This window comes from Tinamus guttatus, unplaced genomic scaffold (assembly GCF_059628265.1).
Source record: "Tinamus guttatus ecotype Peru unplaced genomic scaffold, ASM5962826v1 Tinamus_guttatus_pri_ptg000595l, whole genome shotgun sequence".
Classification (NCBI taxonomy): domain Eukaryota; kingdom Metazoa; phylum Chordata; class Aves; order Tinamiformes; family Tinamidae; genus Tinamus; species Tinamus guttatus.
The window spans coordinates 209781-227069 of NW_028289129.1; the positions used below are offsets into that span (position 1 = coordinate 209781).

At 36.4% G+C, this 17289-nt stretch overlaps 1 protein-coding gene across 2 annotated transcripts in view; it reads right to left on the minus strand.

The window, feature by feature from the left end:
* AP3B1 (adaptor related protein complex 3 subunit beta 1) overlaps window positions 1-17289 on the minus strand; it is a 129257-nt gene that overhangs the window by 89528 nt on the left and 22440 nt on the right. For both annotated transcript variants that reach the window (XM_088534739.1, XM_088534738.1), the window contains exons 6-7: window positions 12885-12951; window positions 3817-3999 (exon numbers count right to left, since the gene is read on the minus strand). In XM_088534739.1, the coding sequence (XP_088390865.1) occupies window positions 3817-3999; window positions 12885-12951 (250 nt within the window). The remainder of the gene's footprint in view (window positions 1-3816; window positions 4000-12884; window positions 12952-17289) is intronic.

Genomic DNA, 17289 nt, shown 5'->3' on the forward strand with positions numbered 1-17289 from the left:
ATAGGGATCTCTAGAGTATCCAACTATACAGCACTGTAGCAGAGCCTTTGATGCTGTTCCCATAATCCTTTAGAAATGTCACAGCTGAGCAAAAATTCTGCCTGGTCCTGTGTTCAGCTATATGTTCCCAGACTGAGAATGTTGGAGTCTAGAACATTGGCTTTTAACAACTTAATTGCAACAGATGTATAGAACAAATGTCTCTCACCACAGCAATGCACTTTGCTGCAAAGCTGAGTGGCATTTTGATCTATAAACTGTATTTCTTTTGTGTCAGCCACAAAGCAAACCAGACTGGAAACGCGTATGGCAAAAACCTAACACTCCCTGTGCCTCAAGTTATTTTTCCATTGGATTTACTCTCTTAGTCAGATTGTCCTAGAAACACTAGCCCAAGCAAGGGAAGGGAGGGAAGGCAGAAAGGCAATAGCGCTCCCTTTCAGAGGCAAAGGAAACCATCATACAGTGACCACGGAACTACTGCTTCAGATCGCATCACAGCAACCAGAAGATTTCACAAGTTCAGATACTGTCCTTCCCATAGCTGACTTTAAGCCAATTTTTGTTTAAAATCTAAGTTACTGTTTAAGTAAAATCCAAGTTACTGTCACCCTGTTAAGCAGTACAAGCTACAGGTAACATAAAACCAATACAACACACAGTCTCTTTTATGCCCAAAGGGCTTCAACAAAAGGAAAACAGCAATGGAATGTGGAATCCTGCAACTCAGAGAGGCATACTAACAATGAACGCAGTAAGCAGCATCACACCTACCTTCACCATTTACTAACTTCTCTAAATTGCACTCTTCTGATCTTATCAGTCAAACCAGGCTAATGTAAATTTATTTGTGCATGTGGTTTCATACCTGCATTCGAAGAGGACAGCTCAACAGAAACTGAAGATGTGCTGACTGCTTTTGACCTAAAAGTTAGTGGGTTTTTTTCGTACAACTAGGGCTCCCAGCTCTTCTGTGCTCTGTGATGATTGCTGAAGATTTCCAGTTGATGTTGTTGTGGAAATGATAGCAAGACTCCAGGACAGTGTTCCCCCATGGTAGGGCATGCACACTGGGATGCACATGTAGGCCCTGCCTCCTACTACCCTTGTCTACAAAGCCTATTGCTGCTGAAATAGGGATGGGTGAACAGCTTGTGAACTGCTGCTGGGCTGCAGCCTGACATTCCTGCAAATCAACGCAACTTTCATGAGCTTATTTCATAAGCTCTAAATGTTCAGGAGCTGTTTGCGCACTGCTTGGCTGACCTAATAATTTTTAAGAAAATGGTAGGGCAAAACATTTAAGTTGGATCACATTACAATATTATCTGCCATCAGGTAAGTATCACTGCCTAGAAAATTGTTTATATTGTTGCTCCCAATTAGTTCTGAACAGATATTGTCAGTCCAGAATATGACTGACTTGGTTTAATAGATGTTACCAGCGGACACAACTGATGGGAAGCAAAGCTTTTCAGAAACTGATATTCACAACTAACTGCTTCAAAGGAGTCCAAATATTCCAGGATTAATAAAAAAAAGGACATTCTTCATCAGTGTTCATCATCAGAATTGGAAATACTACCCACAGAAGTTAAAAAATACAAATAGATTTTCTTATATAATGGATAACTCCATTAGACTTGTACAACAGTTTTAAACATATTGCTCAGGAAAGGATTTTTCTTCATAACAGACTAGTTTCCTAAACATTTGTTTAAATTTCTAAGGGCAGAAGAAACAAGTCCAAACCATTAAAACATTATTTGCTGTAAGTTAGCTCAACTTGAACAATAGCAGTGTACACTTCTCAAGAAGTAAGGTAAATTTTAGTAAATAAAAATGCAAATATGCATTTTAGCAGTCTTGAATTTATTAATCTGATAGGTTTAATTTCCATTTTCCTGCATCAGCTTTATTTATAAAATGTCGTGCCCTATAAATATGCTGTTATTTTCTATAGTCAAGCACCCCCTTAACAAATCTTCTCATTAATATGTAAATTTAAAGTCAATCGGTCTTCTCCCTGACAGCACCATGAATTCCTAGTGCACTGTATAATCGGCTTTGACTTGGCATCCACTATTTATCATCAAAGATGTCAGTTAGAAAAATTATGGAAAATGTACTGCAATTGATATGCCTGCAATCTACTTTGTCAACACTTAATTGTTCCTCAAATCATACATTTACATATAAACAGCCTAAATACTGATCCATAATGATGCAAATAAAGTAAATTAAAAATCTCTTCTACACAAGACGCCCTCTTGTATGATGTATTCATTTAAGAATATACTGACAAAAGCATGCTTTTCAACTAGCCCCAGAAAAAAAATATATTTCTGCTAATTTAATTGCTGAGTAGGTAGACAAACTAAATTTTGCACCAAAGCTTGTAAAAGTGGAAACCAAGTATTATTAATGGTATACTACTAATGAACAAATTTTAGATTGACACGGGCAGGAGCCTGACAGCCAATATTTTACGTGAACCTTCTAATTTCCTATAGCATAAGCCACGGTAATAATTGTCACCTATTCGGTTTCAATTCAAAGAGTACGCCTCAGTCTTTAAGAGGCCTAATCCCATCAAGATCTCCCAAATCTGTTCAACGTGGTACATCACCCCCTCTTTCTACTCTTCTTTCCTCCAATCTCAACCTGAAACTGTTTTAAACCAATTGCATAGATTTATCCCTTGGTAAAATGGCTATTTGACATTGATTTCAATTCCCTCTTCCCCCGCTTTTTAAAAGCAAGTTCTGGGAGTTAAAAATGCAAGTTATTTTCTTCCAGGAAGCAACCTGTAATAAATGTTCTGTCTCAAGCACTTTAGGAAAACATATTATCCAGGTGCTTCATTAACTAAAGAGATTTTGCTTATTTTAAGGAATTTTATGGAAAGATGTACTCTCAAAAAAAAAATTACTTTAACATGAAAAAAGGGAGTTCAAAGAGTAGTGTAAAATTAACTCCACATTAGAGATTCTTGCTACACTTCTATCTTTCTAATCTTAAAGCATATTATACTCCTTGTTTATTTAAGATGAAGGAAACACAGCTAAGCCTGACTGAAATTAGTGGTTTGTCCAAATATACCGACTTACGATTGTCACCTAATATATTATACACCTGCCAATATCAAGTGCCCCTGCCTTTAAGTTCCAGTCCCAGACAAAAGGTATAAAATGGCAGTGCTGGAAGGAATTTGCTGAAATTCAGCACAGTTCATTCTGTATTCTAACACTTACCAAAAGCAAACAAAACCAAAAAACGTTTACACAGTTACTCTGTTGTAATTTGTTCTAGTCACAAAGCTCAACAACTGAGATAAAAATGCCTGAACACAAGTACTACGACACATTCACTAAGCTAAAGCAGGACAATTTCAGTCTAGAAAAATTCAGGTGAAAAACAAATTATGAGACTTTCTGCATCGCTCTGGGATCATCTCATTCATAATAAAGATGAGAATATCGCAAATTTCTTGCACTGGTCATTTCACAGACGATATGCAGCGCTCTAAATGGTCCCTCAGCATACTAAGTCACTTGTCTCCACTTTGATATTGCTTGGTATGCTACAATATCAGGTATTCATATCTGTAATGATAAATGGTTTAGAAATTTAAAGCCTGGAAGAGGTCAAATAGATTCTATCCAGTTTTAGAACAGAAAAGTAAATCTTTCCAATGCTGAGTCACATACAGCTTGCAAAAGAACCATGTAAGAAACAGAGGAGAAACATCTGACAATGAAAATAGTTCAGAATGTGTGCACAAAGCAAAAAAATAATTGACAGTCACACACTTACCTTCTTCCATGGGCTCACAAACTGTGTACGCGCATATCGAGTTAGCATGTGGATAATAACAACTTGACCCCATTCCTCCACATCAACCAACAAGGTACACAGCTTTCGGTAGTTCTTGTGGATCAAGTCTATTCTATCTGGACACACTTCCTCAAATGCCATCACAACACTCCCAGCTACCAGCTAAAAAACAAAATGTAAATTAGAAGGTAAGTATTCGTTCTACATATCATCCGACAAGTGATCTTCAGAATTAATACCAGCAATTCTCAGTATTGTAAGATATGTGGAATGTCAAATTGATTTTATTTTGGAGATGGTAAAGAGAAAGGGAAAGATTTCCCTAAGCCCACAGACATGTTATCTTATGCAAAATAGATTTGGGGTAAATTCATTAGAAACAGTAAATATTTGCTTTGTTCTATTACACACTTAAATCTTAGCTCCCAGCCCTGAACACACAACATAATGTAAGCATAAAAATTATTCTTTGCACAGTTATAGATTCCAAATAAATTTTCAGAGAACTTTCAATTAAATTAGCATAACAGGAAACAAGTATAATGCAGCAATGTGCCTGACAAGGTCTGTTGGGACCCCTCACTAACATTGGTTTGATCAAACTGAAAAGGAGTCAAGGGTAAATTTCTCAGAACTACTGGAATCCAAACTTCTCTCTTGATATGGCTAAATTAACTGTCAGATGAAATTTTGTCTTCAGAATTTCATGAAAACACTTTTCACAAAAAGGCATAAAATTCAGCAATACAGTGTAGTGATATTTTTATACTTTTCCCTCAAAGATCACAAGCAGAATTTCTGTGTGCTGTAAAGCACTTTTCATTTTACAGTTAGGGAAACTGATCAATTTTGTCCTGGTTTACATTCCCACTTTTTTCCTCCTAAAGACTTATATATGTATTATACACTTATACATACACACACAAAGCCTCATACAGACTGCTCATAAAAAAAAAGCTTTGTTTTCATGAAAAGGTAAAATAAATTCTCAGAATTCACACACAAACCTTTATAGGGGTATCTGTTAAAGCAACTCACTGAGAACAGTTTAAGTGTGGGAAAGCTTCAAGAGCTGACCACTCATTATAAAGACATATCATTTTGTGCCTGGAATTACCATTCTCCCTCCCCTAATTGCCTTAATTAAGATTTGGTTTGTGTCAAAGTACATGTTAAGTCAAATAACTTACATGATGAGACTTTATATGAAGCAGCTGATATGTATGCATTTGGCATGCATGCAGTATAGTCTTCTGGCAGCAAATTAATGTCATATTTTATCTAACCACTAGGGATCTGCATTTCAACCTCTAGAATTTCCCCAATGACTCAAAGTAAGCAATTAAATAGAAATGCAGTTTATTGAAATGGTACTTTTTGAGAAATATTAAATACAATGATATCCATATGTTATGTTTTTCTCCCACTGTATTTGGCTGACATTTGGTTTATTAGTATGCACCCAACATTACAACTGAAAGAAAACAGCTCAGAATATAGTCTTGCTATTATGCTAAACAAGTTTCAGGCTCTGTGGGGATTTTATGAATTACCAATAACAATAAACGTGAAGTTGCATTTATTGTATCTGGCCCCATCCACATACTGGTACCTGCTGGTCCCAGCAAGTATGCAATCATTCCAGGCAGCAGAGATTTTAAGACAGCTAAATAAAACACACTTCACAACCCAAAGTAATTTCCTATTTTTGGCTGCATCACAAAAAGAAAAGTTCTTTGCACTAATTTCTGTTGCACTAGTATTTCCTCCTAGCAATCACATGCCTTAAGTTACTATACAATTTAAAACTGCTCTCTGTTTATGTTTAGATGGGGAATCTGACTGGTCCAAAGCACAACAGAGCAGCTAACTCCTGGAACATCACTCCCAAGTCTGAGCAGTCACTCAGGCTAGAGAAGCTGAGGAGGGGAAAGCGAGTCCCAGTGTAAAACTTTTCCCTCCCAAACAGCAACATCATCAGGATGTAAAACTTTGACCTACAGTTCAAGCCAACTTGCAGAAGGCAGTCTAGTGGGTGCTATTTAGAAGAAAGGGATAAACATTTTGAGACCAGGGACTCGTGTTCTAACAGTCCCAAAGACTGTTACAGCTATTCCACACCTAACACATGGCATAAGCTCATTTTACAGGTTTTAAATGTGAGGGGAGGCGAGTAGGAGAAAAGGGGAGATGGCAGGTAAAAGAGACACACACAGAAGAGTGGTGGAGAAAAGAGGAGAGAGAAGTGAGAGACACACTCATACAGACTGATTTAGAATCAAAAAGTAGCCTCATCCTTGTATTTTAAAATACCTAGTTAGGCTCAAAGGTGAAGGACAATACAGATGCTGGTACTTCACTTAAGTTCTGGAGTAGATACCTTGGTCTTCTATTACTACTAGTACTGTAGAAATGTTGTATTTTTCTTTTATTTAGAAATGATATAGCTTGAAACTGACGTAATAGAACAATACATTAAACATTATTTCAATTTCTTTTCAAATTGTGAACACTTTCCATAGAATGGGAATGAAAATATACTCCTAAAACAATTTCATCTGTGCTGACTCACTAAAAGACTGAGCAAACACTAATTCTCTCTCAGACAGCAATGAGTATTTTATAGTCAGCAACTGCAGCCTACTTAGTCTGCAAAGCCACAGATCCAACAGCCCCTGTTTAAATCACAGCGGGACAAGCAGCTAGCATGTGTCGTGTTTCTGCAACAGTTGGAGCAACAGCAGCGAGCAAAAAACAGCCCGAATCATCTCACATGAACAGCACTGGCTTTTTAAAAGTTCAATTACTGTAGTAAAATACAGTTTGATAAAAAGCATTTCAGTCATACTTAAATACCAAGATTTCAATATATATGCTTCTGTTATGTATATCAATTCACATTGGTCAACTACTCAGGTTTACAAAGTGCGTGCTGCCACTTTGGATCAACTTTTCCAAAATGGAACATGTAGGTCTTGATTATCCCACGTACTTCTTGCATTTTGTTACACGTTAGAGTTTTTATGACTATCTTTTATTTCCGGGGCAAACACCTAGATTTATGAGTTATTCAGTAATTGCCATACATCACCACACAGCCTAGGATCACGTCCCTCTCCCCATTACTGCATTTTCCAAAACTAAACTTTTCATTCTAAGGGAAGAAAATGGAAGAATATAGAACAGATTCAAAGTACATTGGTAACAAAAGGATCCCTCTAAGAAAATTTAATAATAAAAGGTTATTTTTACAGTTGACACCGCTTCTCTTATACTACAATCCTACTATACATCTAAACATCAAAGAAACAGCTAATAATCTTTGTTTATTAAATGCTCAACATTCCATAAAAATATTTGGAATTAAAACAAAATGATCCAATCAGAATATAAAACCAAAAAATATTGGTTTCCAAAAAACAGTCAGTTAATTTCCATCTCACTGTGTCAATAGTAGCTTTTTATATAAGGAGAAAATATAAATCACTCTAACAAAGCCAGCAATGAGCTCATCAAATTCAAATGCTGCTTTCCATTTATGTATTTTTTATATTAAAGCAATAAACATGGTTCATTTGTCTTCCGCTGGTTACCACATTTTTCTGTGCTGTTGCTATGAACTTCAGCCATTAGCTGTGCTCCAAGGTAAACTACATGAACCATCAACAAAACTGACACCCAATCTATGGGGTTCATATTTTCTCCAGATTATCTATGCTAGTTGACAAGCTGGTAATGAAAAAAATCACACTAAGCAAATGGTTCCTCTAATAACAATAAATTTTCTATAAAATTATGAAGGGTACGAAACGTTTCCTTGCATCTATTTTGTCATGAATTCTAATTAACGCTGCAAAAACCTGAGAGTGCTGGGTCATCACAAGAAGTGCATTGAGGTTTGATTGATAATATAGTGCAAGTTGGCCTGTGCTGCTAAGCTTCCTCTCTCTTAAATTAATGGCCATCCCACCTGCCCTAATCATACAGCCCAAATGATATTCCCCTTCTTATTTCAATTTTCTGAAAGCAAGGAAACTGGAAAAGATCAGTCATTTATCTTCTAATAGCTGGATAATAGATCTATCACAATAAAACATCTGCACAAACTTAGCTATTTTTTTTCACAAAAGTGAGGCTTTTACCAACATTAAATCAATAAGTTATGAAAACACCGACTTAGCCAATCATTTTAGCTCTGAACAAAAACATTAACTCACTAACAGAAGCCCACTGTTGAAAAGTGAAGGGCCCTGCTTTCTCTTCCTATAATCCCCAAAGGCACTGCTTTAGTTTAAGAGGTCAAGACTCTCATTGACAAGCCATCACCAATTCCTAGGATCACTTTTTAATGTTAGAAGTATGACTTCCCAGGAATCTGTTCCTCATTGTATTGAGCTTGTATGTTACTAAATTGTATTTATTACATTTAGGAGCAAGTTTGGGTATATCTCAGAGCAAATTTTCACATCAAAGATATTAAGATTAATTTAATGTGATTAGGTCATTCTCATTAACCAGGAAAATGTTTTAATAGGGGTTAAAGGAAACTTAAGCCCTCAGAAAATGCAGTACAAGTCTTCAGGAACAATAAATCAATGTCATGTAGTAATTCAAATCGCTATCTAGACTCCATCCCAAATCTGCCTCTACCCCATCCAATATTTCTTCATAGTTTTCTGAGAATGTGACATCAGGAGTTCAAACTTGGGATCTGATGAACATCTGCAGTTCTGACTAACTGGTTCTCTTTCTTCAAGGAGTTTGGGACTCCATAGCACTGTATGGCCCCAAGAAAGGGCTAGAATAGCAACATCTTAGGATATACTGCAAAATTGTGGTGATTATTTCATCACCCGTTCTTGGTGACAAAAAGAACAAGACTCATGAATACATAAATTACATGATATAAGATTATCACACAAGCATCATAAGCCTTCCATAAGCATTTGTTCAAAAAAAAAAATAAGATCAGTTCAGAGCTGAAGACAATGGAAAACAGCAACAAATTTGGACATTTATAAATAGATCCAATACCCATACGCAGACCAAACAACAACGTTAACACACACATACAAAAGCAAAATGATAGCAAAACTATTTATACATTTATCATGCAGTGTCATTATAGAATAAGTACGCAGCTCTTCTGGAGCTAAACATAAGATGCTGATATACTCTTCATTTTAGATTGTTGTTTCCACCACACTCCACATGCCCCCCCCCCCTTTTTTTTTTAAGTCTAAGAAAGCTGGAGGAGGAAGGAGAAAAACAAGAATGTACAATATTTGGATTGGAGTAGGGTTCATCATACAACTAATTGACAAAAAATGCAGTATAGTGTTTTGTTTGTTTCAACAAAAATCTGGGATGAGTCCATGTAAAATATATATATTTTTAATTCCCAATTTAATCTAAATAAAGCCTTTAAATATTAGCATGCAACTTCTGACCGTTTATGACAAAGACAGAAAATTAATTTTGTGTTTTAAAATGCATTTATTTTCCTACTATAATTTCACTATAGTGCTTATATAAAGACCTTGAAATTACTAGGTGTAATGGCAACAAGTGAAGACTATACAATTTTATATAATTTCTGTAACAGGAAATAAAAATTTCCAATCTCTTTTTTGAATTAAGTGTTTTCTCATTTCTCATCTAATGCAAACATTAAAGCATTAATCTAATAAAGTAAGAACATGTGAACTAACAGCTTCATTTTTTTTGCTTATTTTGGCAATTCAAAACAATTCTGTAACATGAACACAATATTTTAACGTACACAAATCAACCATCAACTGAGGTAAGAACAGTTAAGGTTAGTCTAACTCACTGCACAATTTACAAATTATGCTTTTCATTTTAAAAATACTCCATTACATAAATTACTAACCTCAGTCTCAATCCTGCAAAAATATTTAAGTATGTGTTTGGATAAAAAAATAGATATACTAAGTAACAATTACAAGTAAATAGCTGAAATCACAGGATCACAGTTACATTCTCATCAAAAGGAATTATCATTCATCAGTCTTTCAACGTACAGCCTTAAAATTACTGTAATAGTCTACAGAAAACATAATATATTTACATAATCGTATTTAAATCAAGACTCAAAGTAGTGCTTTTTAAATGTTAATATCCCTTGTAGTATTCCCATTTAAAAACAAAATACTGAGACTGAAAGTCATATAGTAAAATAAATAAAGTGCAGCTTTAGATACTCAACTTGAAATACTTAAGTTTGAACCAACAAATGCAGATCAGAAGTTTTTTTTTTTTTTTTCTTCCAGGTCCAGACAATACACAAGAATCCCACTAAACACTATCACGGAAAATTTACTACTACTTTTTGGGTTTTTTTTGTTTTTTTCCAATGCTGTATCATTTTGCATATAGACATGATGAATGCACTTGTTTTTTTATTGTTGCTTGCATAATGATAGAGGTTAAATATGAAGGTGATCAATATAATATCACACACACGACAAAAAGCAACACAACTTTCCTCAAATACCGTACCCTAAAGTTGAAAGATCAAGCTTGCAAAGTGAATGGAAAGAAAAAATAGGAGAATTAAAGTGATAAGTGATATAGAAAACAAGCACCTGCCCTTCCTCCTCCTCCAGAATTAGTTTACCCTAAAATACCTTCCTTTCTACATACCCTTTCTCAAATGTGTTCTTTTCTGCATGTAATAACATAATTTCCTCAATTATCTAGAATCACATGGAGAATAAAAGAATCAAGCACTCAGTCCAGTTCGTTTGCTTATCAAAGTCTCAGGTACTTCTTCTATAAAGCAAAGGCACAAACCTAATTAGAGCTTCTGAAGTCACTATAATGCAACTAGTGTGGAATTCTGGATCTGTTACAAACCAAACACACTGACACAGAATTGCAAATAGCCCCTCTTGGGGATATGTTAACGAAAGGTTTTCTCTTGGTACTTCTTGCATCTTACATTAACTGAGATCTTGGATTCCTGCTGAATCTTTGTGTTAAGAGTAGATGATCTTTCTGACTGGAAATTATAACAAAATCTTGGGCTAAGGTTTTGCACTTATTTCATTGTAAGCTTTGTTACCTCAGCTTATATTAAAATTTATTATTGATTGAAACAACGTTTTTGATTGAGACTTTTGTGGAACATCACTGGAGCACAGCAGAAGAAGGCTACTTCACCTGGAACTTTTCTGTGCTCAACTGTTCCTCCTAAAGACAAACTATCAATGGTTAAACAAACAGATTCATTTTAGATCATGACAAACTTTGGGGTAAAAGAACACTTTTTTTTTTCTCTTCAATTCAGGGAATCCTAGAAACAAATTGCACTGTTTCCTTCTGGCATAACAACTGCTTCTTTAAAAGCAGAATTTCTGAGGCCGAGGTGTCTCAGCCCAGCCTAGAACCAGGCCCTGCTGGAGTACAGACCAAGAGGAATCAGAGAAGAAAAAAGGGCAGCAGTTTCCATATCATGTCTCCAAGGCAGCTTTTTTTTTCCTGGACCTTTTCAGAAAACAGCAGAGCCTTGACTATTGCTTCAACTGCTGTCTTTATAAATACTGTGTCCTAGGTCCATTATTCAGGAGCACAGGAGCACCAGAATTGTAGTGTTTACTTAGCAGTGAGCATTAAGCTTGCAAATATATCCAAGGGCCAGGAGCAGGCTGCTAGCAAAAGGAAGACCTATATCCGTATACATGTTTTCTCAATAACTTTTTGTTAAAGCACATGACAAATTACCCAACAGCTCATCACTTATTAAGTCATGAGGACTAGAAAACAGAAGGAAAATGCAAGAAATTCATTTTCCTGCGCTCCACAATGGAAAGAAACAGAGATAACTTCTCAGTCTGTTATGCCTCTGCAGGTAAAGAGAATTGAGTCGCACATTCACAGATTGCACGCACCCCAAGAGCATGAACCACCGAAAGAAAATACACAAAGAACCACTGGGGGGCAACCCCATGGAAGCATAAGGGCCTCTGACAAATGAGCACAGGTCAAGCATAGATGCGGCCAGGAGAGGTAACTAACTGATTTACTGTCTGCTGAGCCATTAAGCTCTGACACTCTCCTTCAGCAACTCTTCAGTGGAAGCTGCTAGATGTCTATTAGGGAACAACACCACTTATTTACTGGACACCTGGACTCTACCAGAACAACAGAAGATATATTCCTGGATATTATAAAGAAACCACAGGCTAACAGTACATGAATCAACACACCACTTGATACCAAGTAATAGTTCCATTTAATCCAAAAGCACTACATTGATAGAATTAGTCATTTAAACAAGAACATGAGAAATGTTTCAATTCCAACTCTGTTTTCTATCTGAAGTCTTTGACTCATTGCTCAATCACATTTTTGATTTAGACTTGTAGAATTTGCTCACAGTTGATACACAAAGAAAAATACTTGATTCTGAATTTCTGATCATTGTGAGACATTCAAGAGTTCACATGAATTTATGGAAACCCCATTATTATACTAGGGAGGAAAAACATAACAGGAGTACTACATCTACAATAATTGTCATTGGACATTAATTTATAGGACCTACCAGCTTGAACGCAGTAAAATTTGCAAGAACAAGCGCGTGCACCTCCACTATCATGGGTTAACAGTGACCCATACTATGAGGTCGACCAATGTCAATGAGAATGCTATGCACTGTACAGATGTAATTTATTCTTACAATGTCATAACCAAACAGAAATGATCCAGCTATTTTTAAATGTTTATATGAACACACCTATACACTGATTCATATGACCATAGAGTTTTCAGTATAAAAGTTAAGCTTAAAAAAGCCTGCAAAAGGAAAATATATTAAGAACAAAACCCTGTGACACATGAAAAATTACCAGTACTATTAAAGCAGACAATCAACACTGCATCCATAGTACAACACATAAATAAATCACAACAGATCTATTTAGAAGCATATTAGGAAGGGCTACGCAAGTATATCACATCCAGTTGAATGAGAACTCCTAGTGTAACTCTAAAATTATGGTCTAGCAACTTTTGTCACTTACCGTACTTCTATCCTTCAAAAGCTTTTCTATCACTTCAATTAACATTTCCTTTTGCTCTGGATCAAGACTAGAATGAAAAAAATAAAGGAAAATTTATTAACTTCTTTCAACATTCCATTTACATATTTGGTCAGATACAACAGATATTAAGAGTCAAGGTTTGTTGACCTCTAGACACAAGCTGGAAACCAAGAAAGCTGAAGAAGCCACTTTCAGTAAAATCAAGTATGCCCAATAACTGATACTAGAAGAATTTCACTGAATAAAAATTAATCATGGATTCTAGAAATGAAGTAACATAAAGGTATATAAGAATATAAATATAAGAATTCTAATAAGAATCCTAATGCTTAAGAATTCTACAAACTTTTTAAGATTTTAACAGGGGCTAACCCATCAGAAGAAGAAAAAAAAAAATACCCCACGCTGCTGCCTCGCCTAAGCTTCAGATGTTAAGTTACAAGGACCTCATTGCTTTCATCCATGTTCCCTTCCAACTGAAGGGAACTTCAGAGAGAAAATTCAAAGGACAGCACAGAATTTTACCTGTAGTATCTAATTACTGATAAAAAGCCACAGCTAAGGTACTTTGTTAAGGTTACTAGTCTAGACAGAAGCACTAGAATGCCCATATACACACTTGTATTCAAGTTACAACTTGAATACACCAAGTTGGTGTGTAAGTTGAAGAAAAACATAGACTATTTCAAGTCCTATATAACCAGCAAACCAAGAGGTTAAAACAGGAGAGCAGAGAAAACTGTCAGAAGCATCCATTACTCCTGTGTCACGTGCTCTAGATGTCCCTGCTGGAGCAGGAGGGTTGGACTAGATGATCTCTAGAGGTCCTTCCAACCTCAACCACTCTGTGATTCTGTAAGACTTGCTTCTTAGCTTTCTTGTCTACCTTTACAAACACACGAGGAGTATGTAAGGACCAACTGCCATTCCAGCTGCTGCTTCATCACGGCTCTATAGAACATGGGAAAACCCAAGGCAAAAGCAGAAAAGAAAACACAGAGTACATTCAAAAAGTCATTTATATAGATAAGCAGTTTTACATATTTGAAAACTCATTTCATTGTAGATATTGTTACAGGTAAGTAAGGAAGCATTTGGTCAGTATCCTGCACTTCACTTTTAATAGGGAGTGATGAGCTGCCCTGATGCATAATACATCACTTCCACCTGCAGACTCACAAAGTGACTATGCAGCTGAACACTACTTTGTTAAAGCTCTGATGCCCAGTAATACTAGAGCATGCTAAATGGAAAGGTAAAACTTTGTTAGAAACAACTACCACTGGCACATGCAAAGCACCAGCACATAGTTCCTTAGGTACTTTCATAATGTCCTCTTATTTCAACTTCTGTTTTTGCCACAAATGTCACTGATCTTCTGCAAGGGACCAACCTCTAGAGGAAAAGTCAAGTCTAATATGCCTTACTTTCAATTTTATATCCATTTTACCTATCACTTTCTTTAAATCTGAAAAACTTCTCCCTATGAGATGAACTGAAAAAAAAAAAAAAGAGAGAGAGGGAAAAAAGGCGCACACACACACACCACCACCAACCAAAATACTAAGTAAAGAATTTGGAAGAGATGTCAAGAAAATCTTCAGTAAGAGCTCTTATTTCCACACTTCTCTATCTCCTCTTTGCTGATGTTTTAGATAAGAAAGGCAGAATTTTTGGAGGAGAGAGAAAAAAAAAAAAGGCAGAACAAGGAGCTCCAAGTGATTCTGGTCCCATTATGGCATCTGTTAGTAATACTACAGTATTTATCAACAGCAACAACCAGACTTCTAAAAAGTCATGTTTCCAAATTTTGCTGTGATTAAGTTCAAGGACATAGCAGAGTCCTCTACTGATAGACAGAAGATACTAATATCTTTGGAGTGCACTTTAAGTGAAATTAGCAGGAGACCTGACATTTTCAATGATAAAATTACTCCAACGTACCTGGTAATGTTGATTCCATTGAGCACAAATGTTGTCGTTCACACTATGCCTGAAATCTTTTCTGTTTGGCCATGTAACCTTCAAGCTGTTAGGACTGACTGAGCCACTAATGGACAAGCTCTTTTAGGTCAGACGTCCATTCAAATACCACAACACTGAACACAAGGATGATTGGAGTATTGAAGCTACATCAAGAAATCTTACTGGAGCAGCAAATGAACTACAGAACTATCAAACAGGGAGAGAAGTTATGGAAACACAGTAGTAAAAGGAGCACACAGGCACTGTGCTTTATTAGAATAAACTGTTACTTTTTCTTGCTCAAACTCTTTCAGAGGATGGGCTAAAAGTACATGGGGGAATACATAAACTGTTGACTGATCTTCAAATCAGAAATTCTTCCCTTGCAGAATCCCAATTCTGACAATCTATAGAGAGTGCCTTTGGATATTTCTTGCTCATTACAAATGGGCCAAAAAATGACTGTGACAACAGTATATAATTTTTATCACTGAATTGTTGAGCTACGAGTTGCAATCCCTGGAGAAAAGTTTGCCAAGATTGCCAGTTAGAGACGTGTTTGCAGGCAAGTCAACTCCTCCTGCCTATGGACAGCTTACTTTGACAGCCTCTTTCATTAGCTCTGTTGCTTCTTCACATAATCCAGAAAACTGTACTTTCTCTCCATTCCTGTGGTAAACCAATACTACAGGATGAGATGTTTGTATGAGTAAATTTTGAATAAATGACAGTAAGAGGTCACATGCTTTCTGCAAGCACTTTCCAAATCCTATAACCAATAACTCACTTCTGTTAAAAGTTACGGATCTACTCTCAGCTAACAATGAAGTAAACTCTAGTCCAGGTAAGACACAGATTGAAATTACAAGAGTTTGAAAACTCATGTTATGATGCCTAGGAGGTTTGCATGAAGTGAGACCTCTTATGAAGGATGGACAGGTCCTCAAAACCATTAAGAGTACCTTTATATGACACTACTTTCATTAGCAAGGCAAAACAGACAGGAATTACTATGCTAGACAAGTCCTTTTTACTGTCAGGGGACATAGGAACTAGAAGGGAGTGTGCCCAGGCTCTACAGGATCTGCTGCTGGGGATAAAGTTTTTACCTTAGATATTTTCAAGAATGTTTGCAAAAATCTGGCGGCTGATATCACGTAAGTGCGATATGCGAACCCCACAGACAGAGATCAAGGTGGTCAAAGATGCAATCCCATTTGGATGATTGGATGAAACACAGATAAATGGTCTTTTAAGAAGCCAGATTTCAGCATCTTCCTATTTTACACCAATGAACTCGTTGGTTTGGACTAGTAAAATATATCTTGGTCTATGATGAAGCAAAGACATAGAACATGCATTAGCTTAAATCAAATTCCGCGAAATATCCTATTGTTCAGATTCAGAAAAACTGCTGTTGTCACAGACTCAGTACTGCGAAACTCTTCCAAATCCTTTTGCTATTTTTGAAGAAAAATAATAAATAAATAAAAATAATAAATAGTTCAGGACAAAATTTTTGTATGTGCTGGAAATATCTTTCAATCAGCTGCTAACAAAAAGTTAATCAAATAGCAAAAAGAAATGTAACCTGACAATGGAAGCGGCATTTAAGTGATAAAAGGCCTAGCCTTCACACGCGCATACAGGAGCACAGGGGAATAAAGGCAAATGGGAGAATGCAGATAATCATTGGGGCATTGTGTGATAGTGATAAACTTGTAAGAGGTCCATCTCCACTCGCACAAAGGAATACCTAAGGAAGTGACAGGTGGAGGAGCTCCAGTGACAGAGGAAGAGAAAGTGAGCCTCTGCCCTGGCTCTTCCCAGGGCTGTACCAGCAGAGCCTCCAGCCTGGCCAGCCACAGGTGACACCCATCACAGGGAGGTGACAGGAAAAGCTCTCAAGAGAATCTTTCAGACTGAACTGTTACTATCTATAAGATTTATTACAGAATTGTACAAGATTATGAGATATTATGAGAAGGAACTAAAGGCAAGAAAAGATAGGAATCAGGATGATTTAGGGAGAAGCAAGCATAAAGAAGAGAGGGATAAGGGGATAAAAGTAGCAGTTCAGGTGTAAACATGCTGCTTGCCAGTGTGCTTGTCTGACGTTAACCTACACCTGATCACTGCAGATAAGTAATCTGCGGATTGTATCAAGCACAAGTTGCTAAACAGAACCTATCTGTTCTGGAAATATAAAGCAGAAGAGAAGACCAACAAAAGTAGCTTCAGAATATTTCAACAAAATCATATTTGGCCCTTGCAGGGTTTAAACGATGTGCTGTTAATAAAATACACTGAACTAAAATGAAACCCCAGAATTGGCGTTATGTTGGAGAAACTGAACTCAAACTAAACCAACTCAAGGCCTACTATTAAACTAAGAATCCAGTCCACTATATCCAAGTCT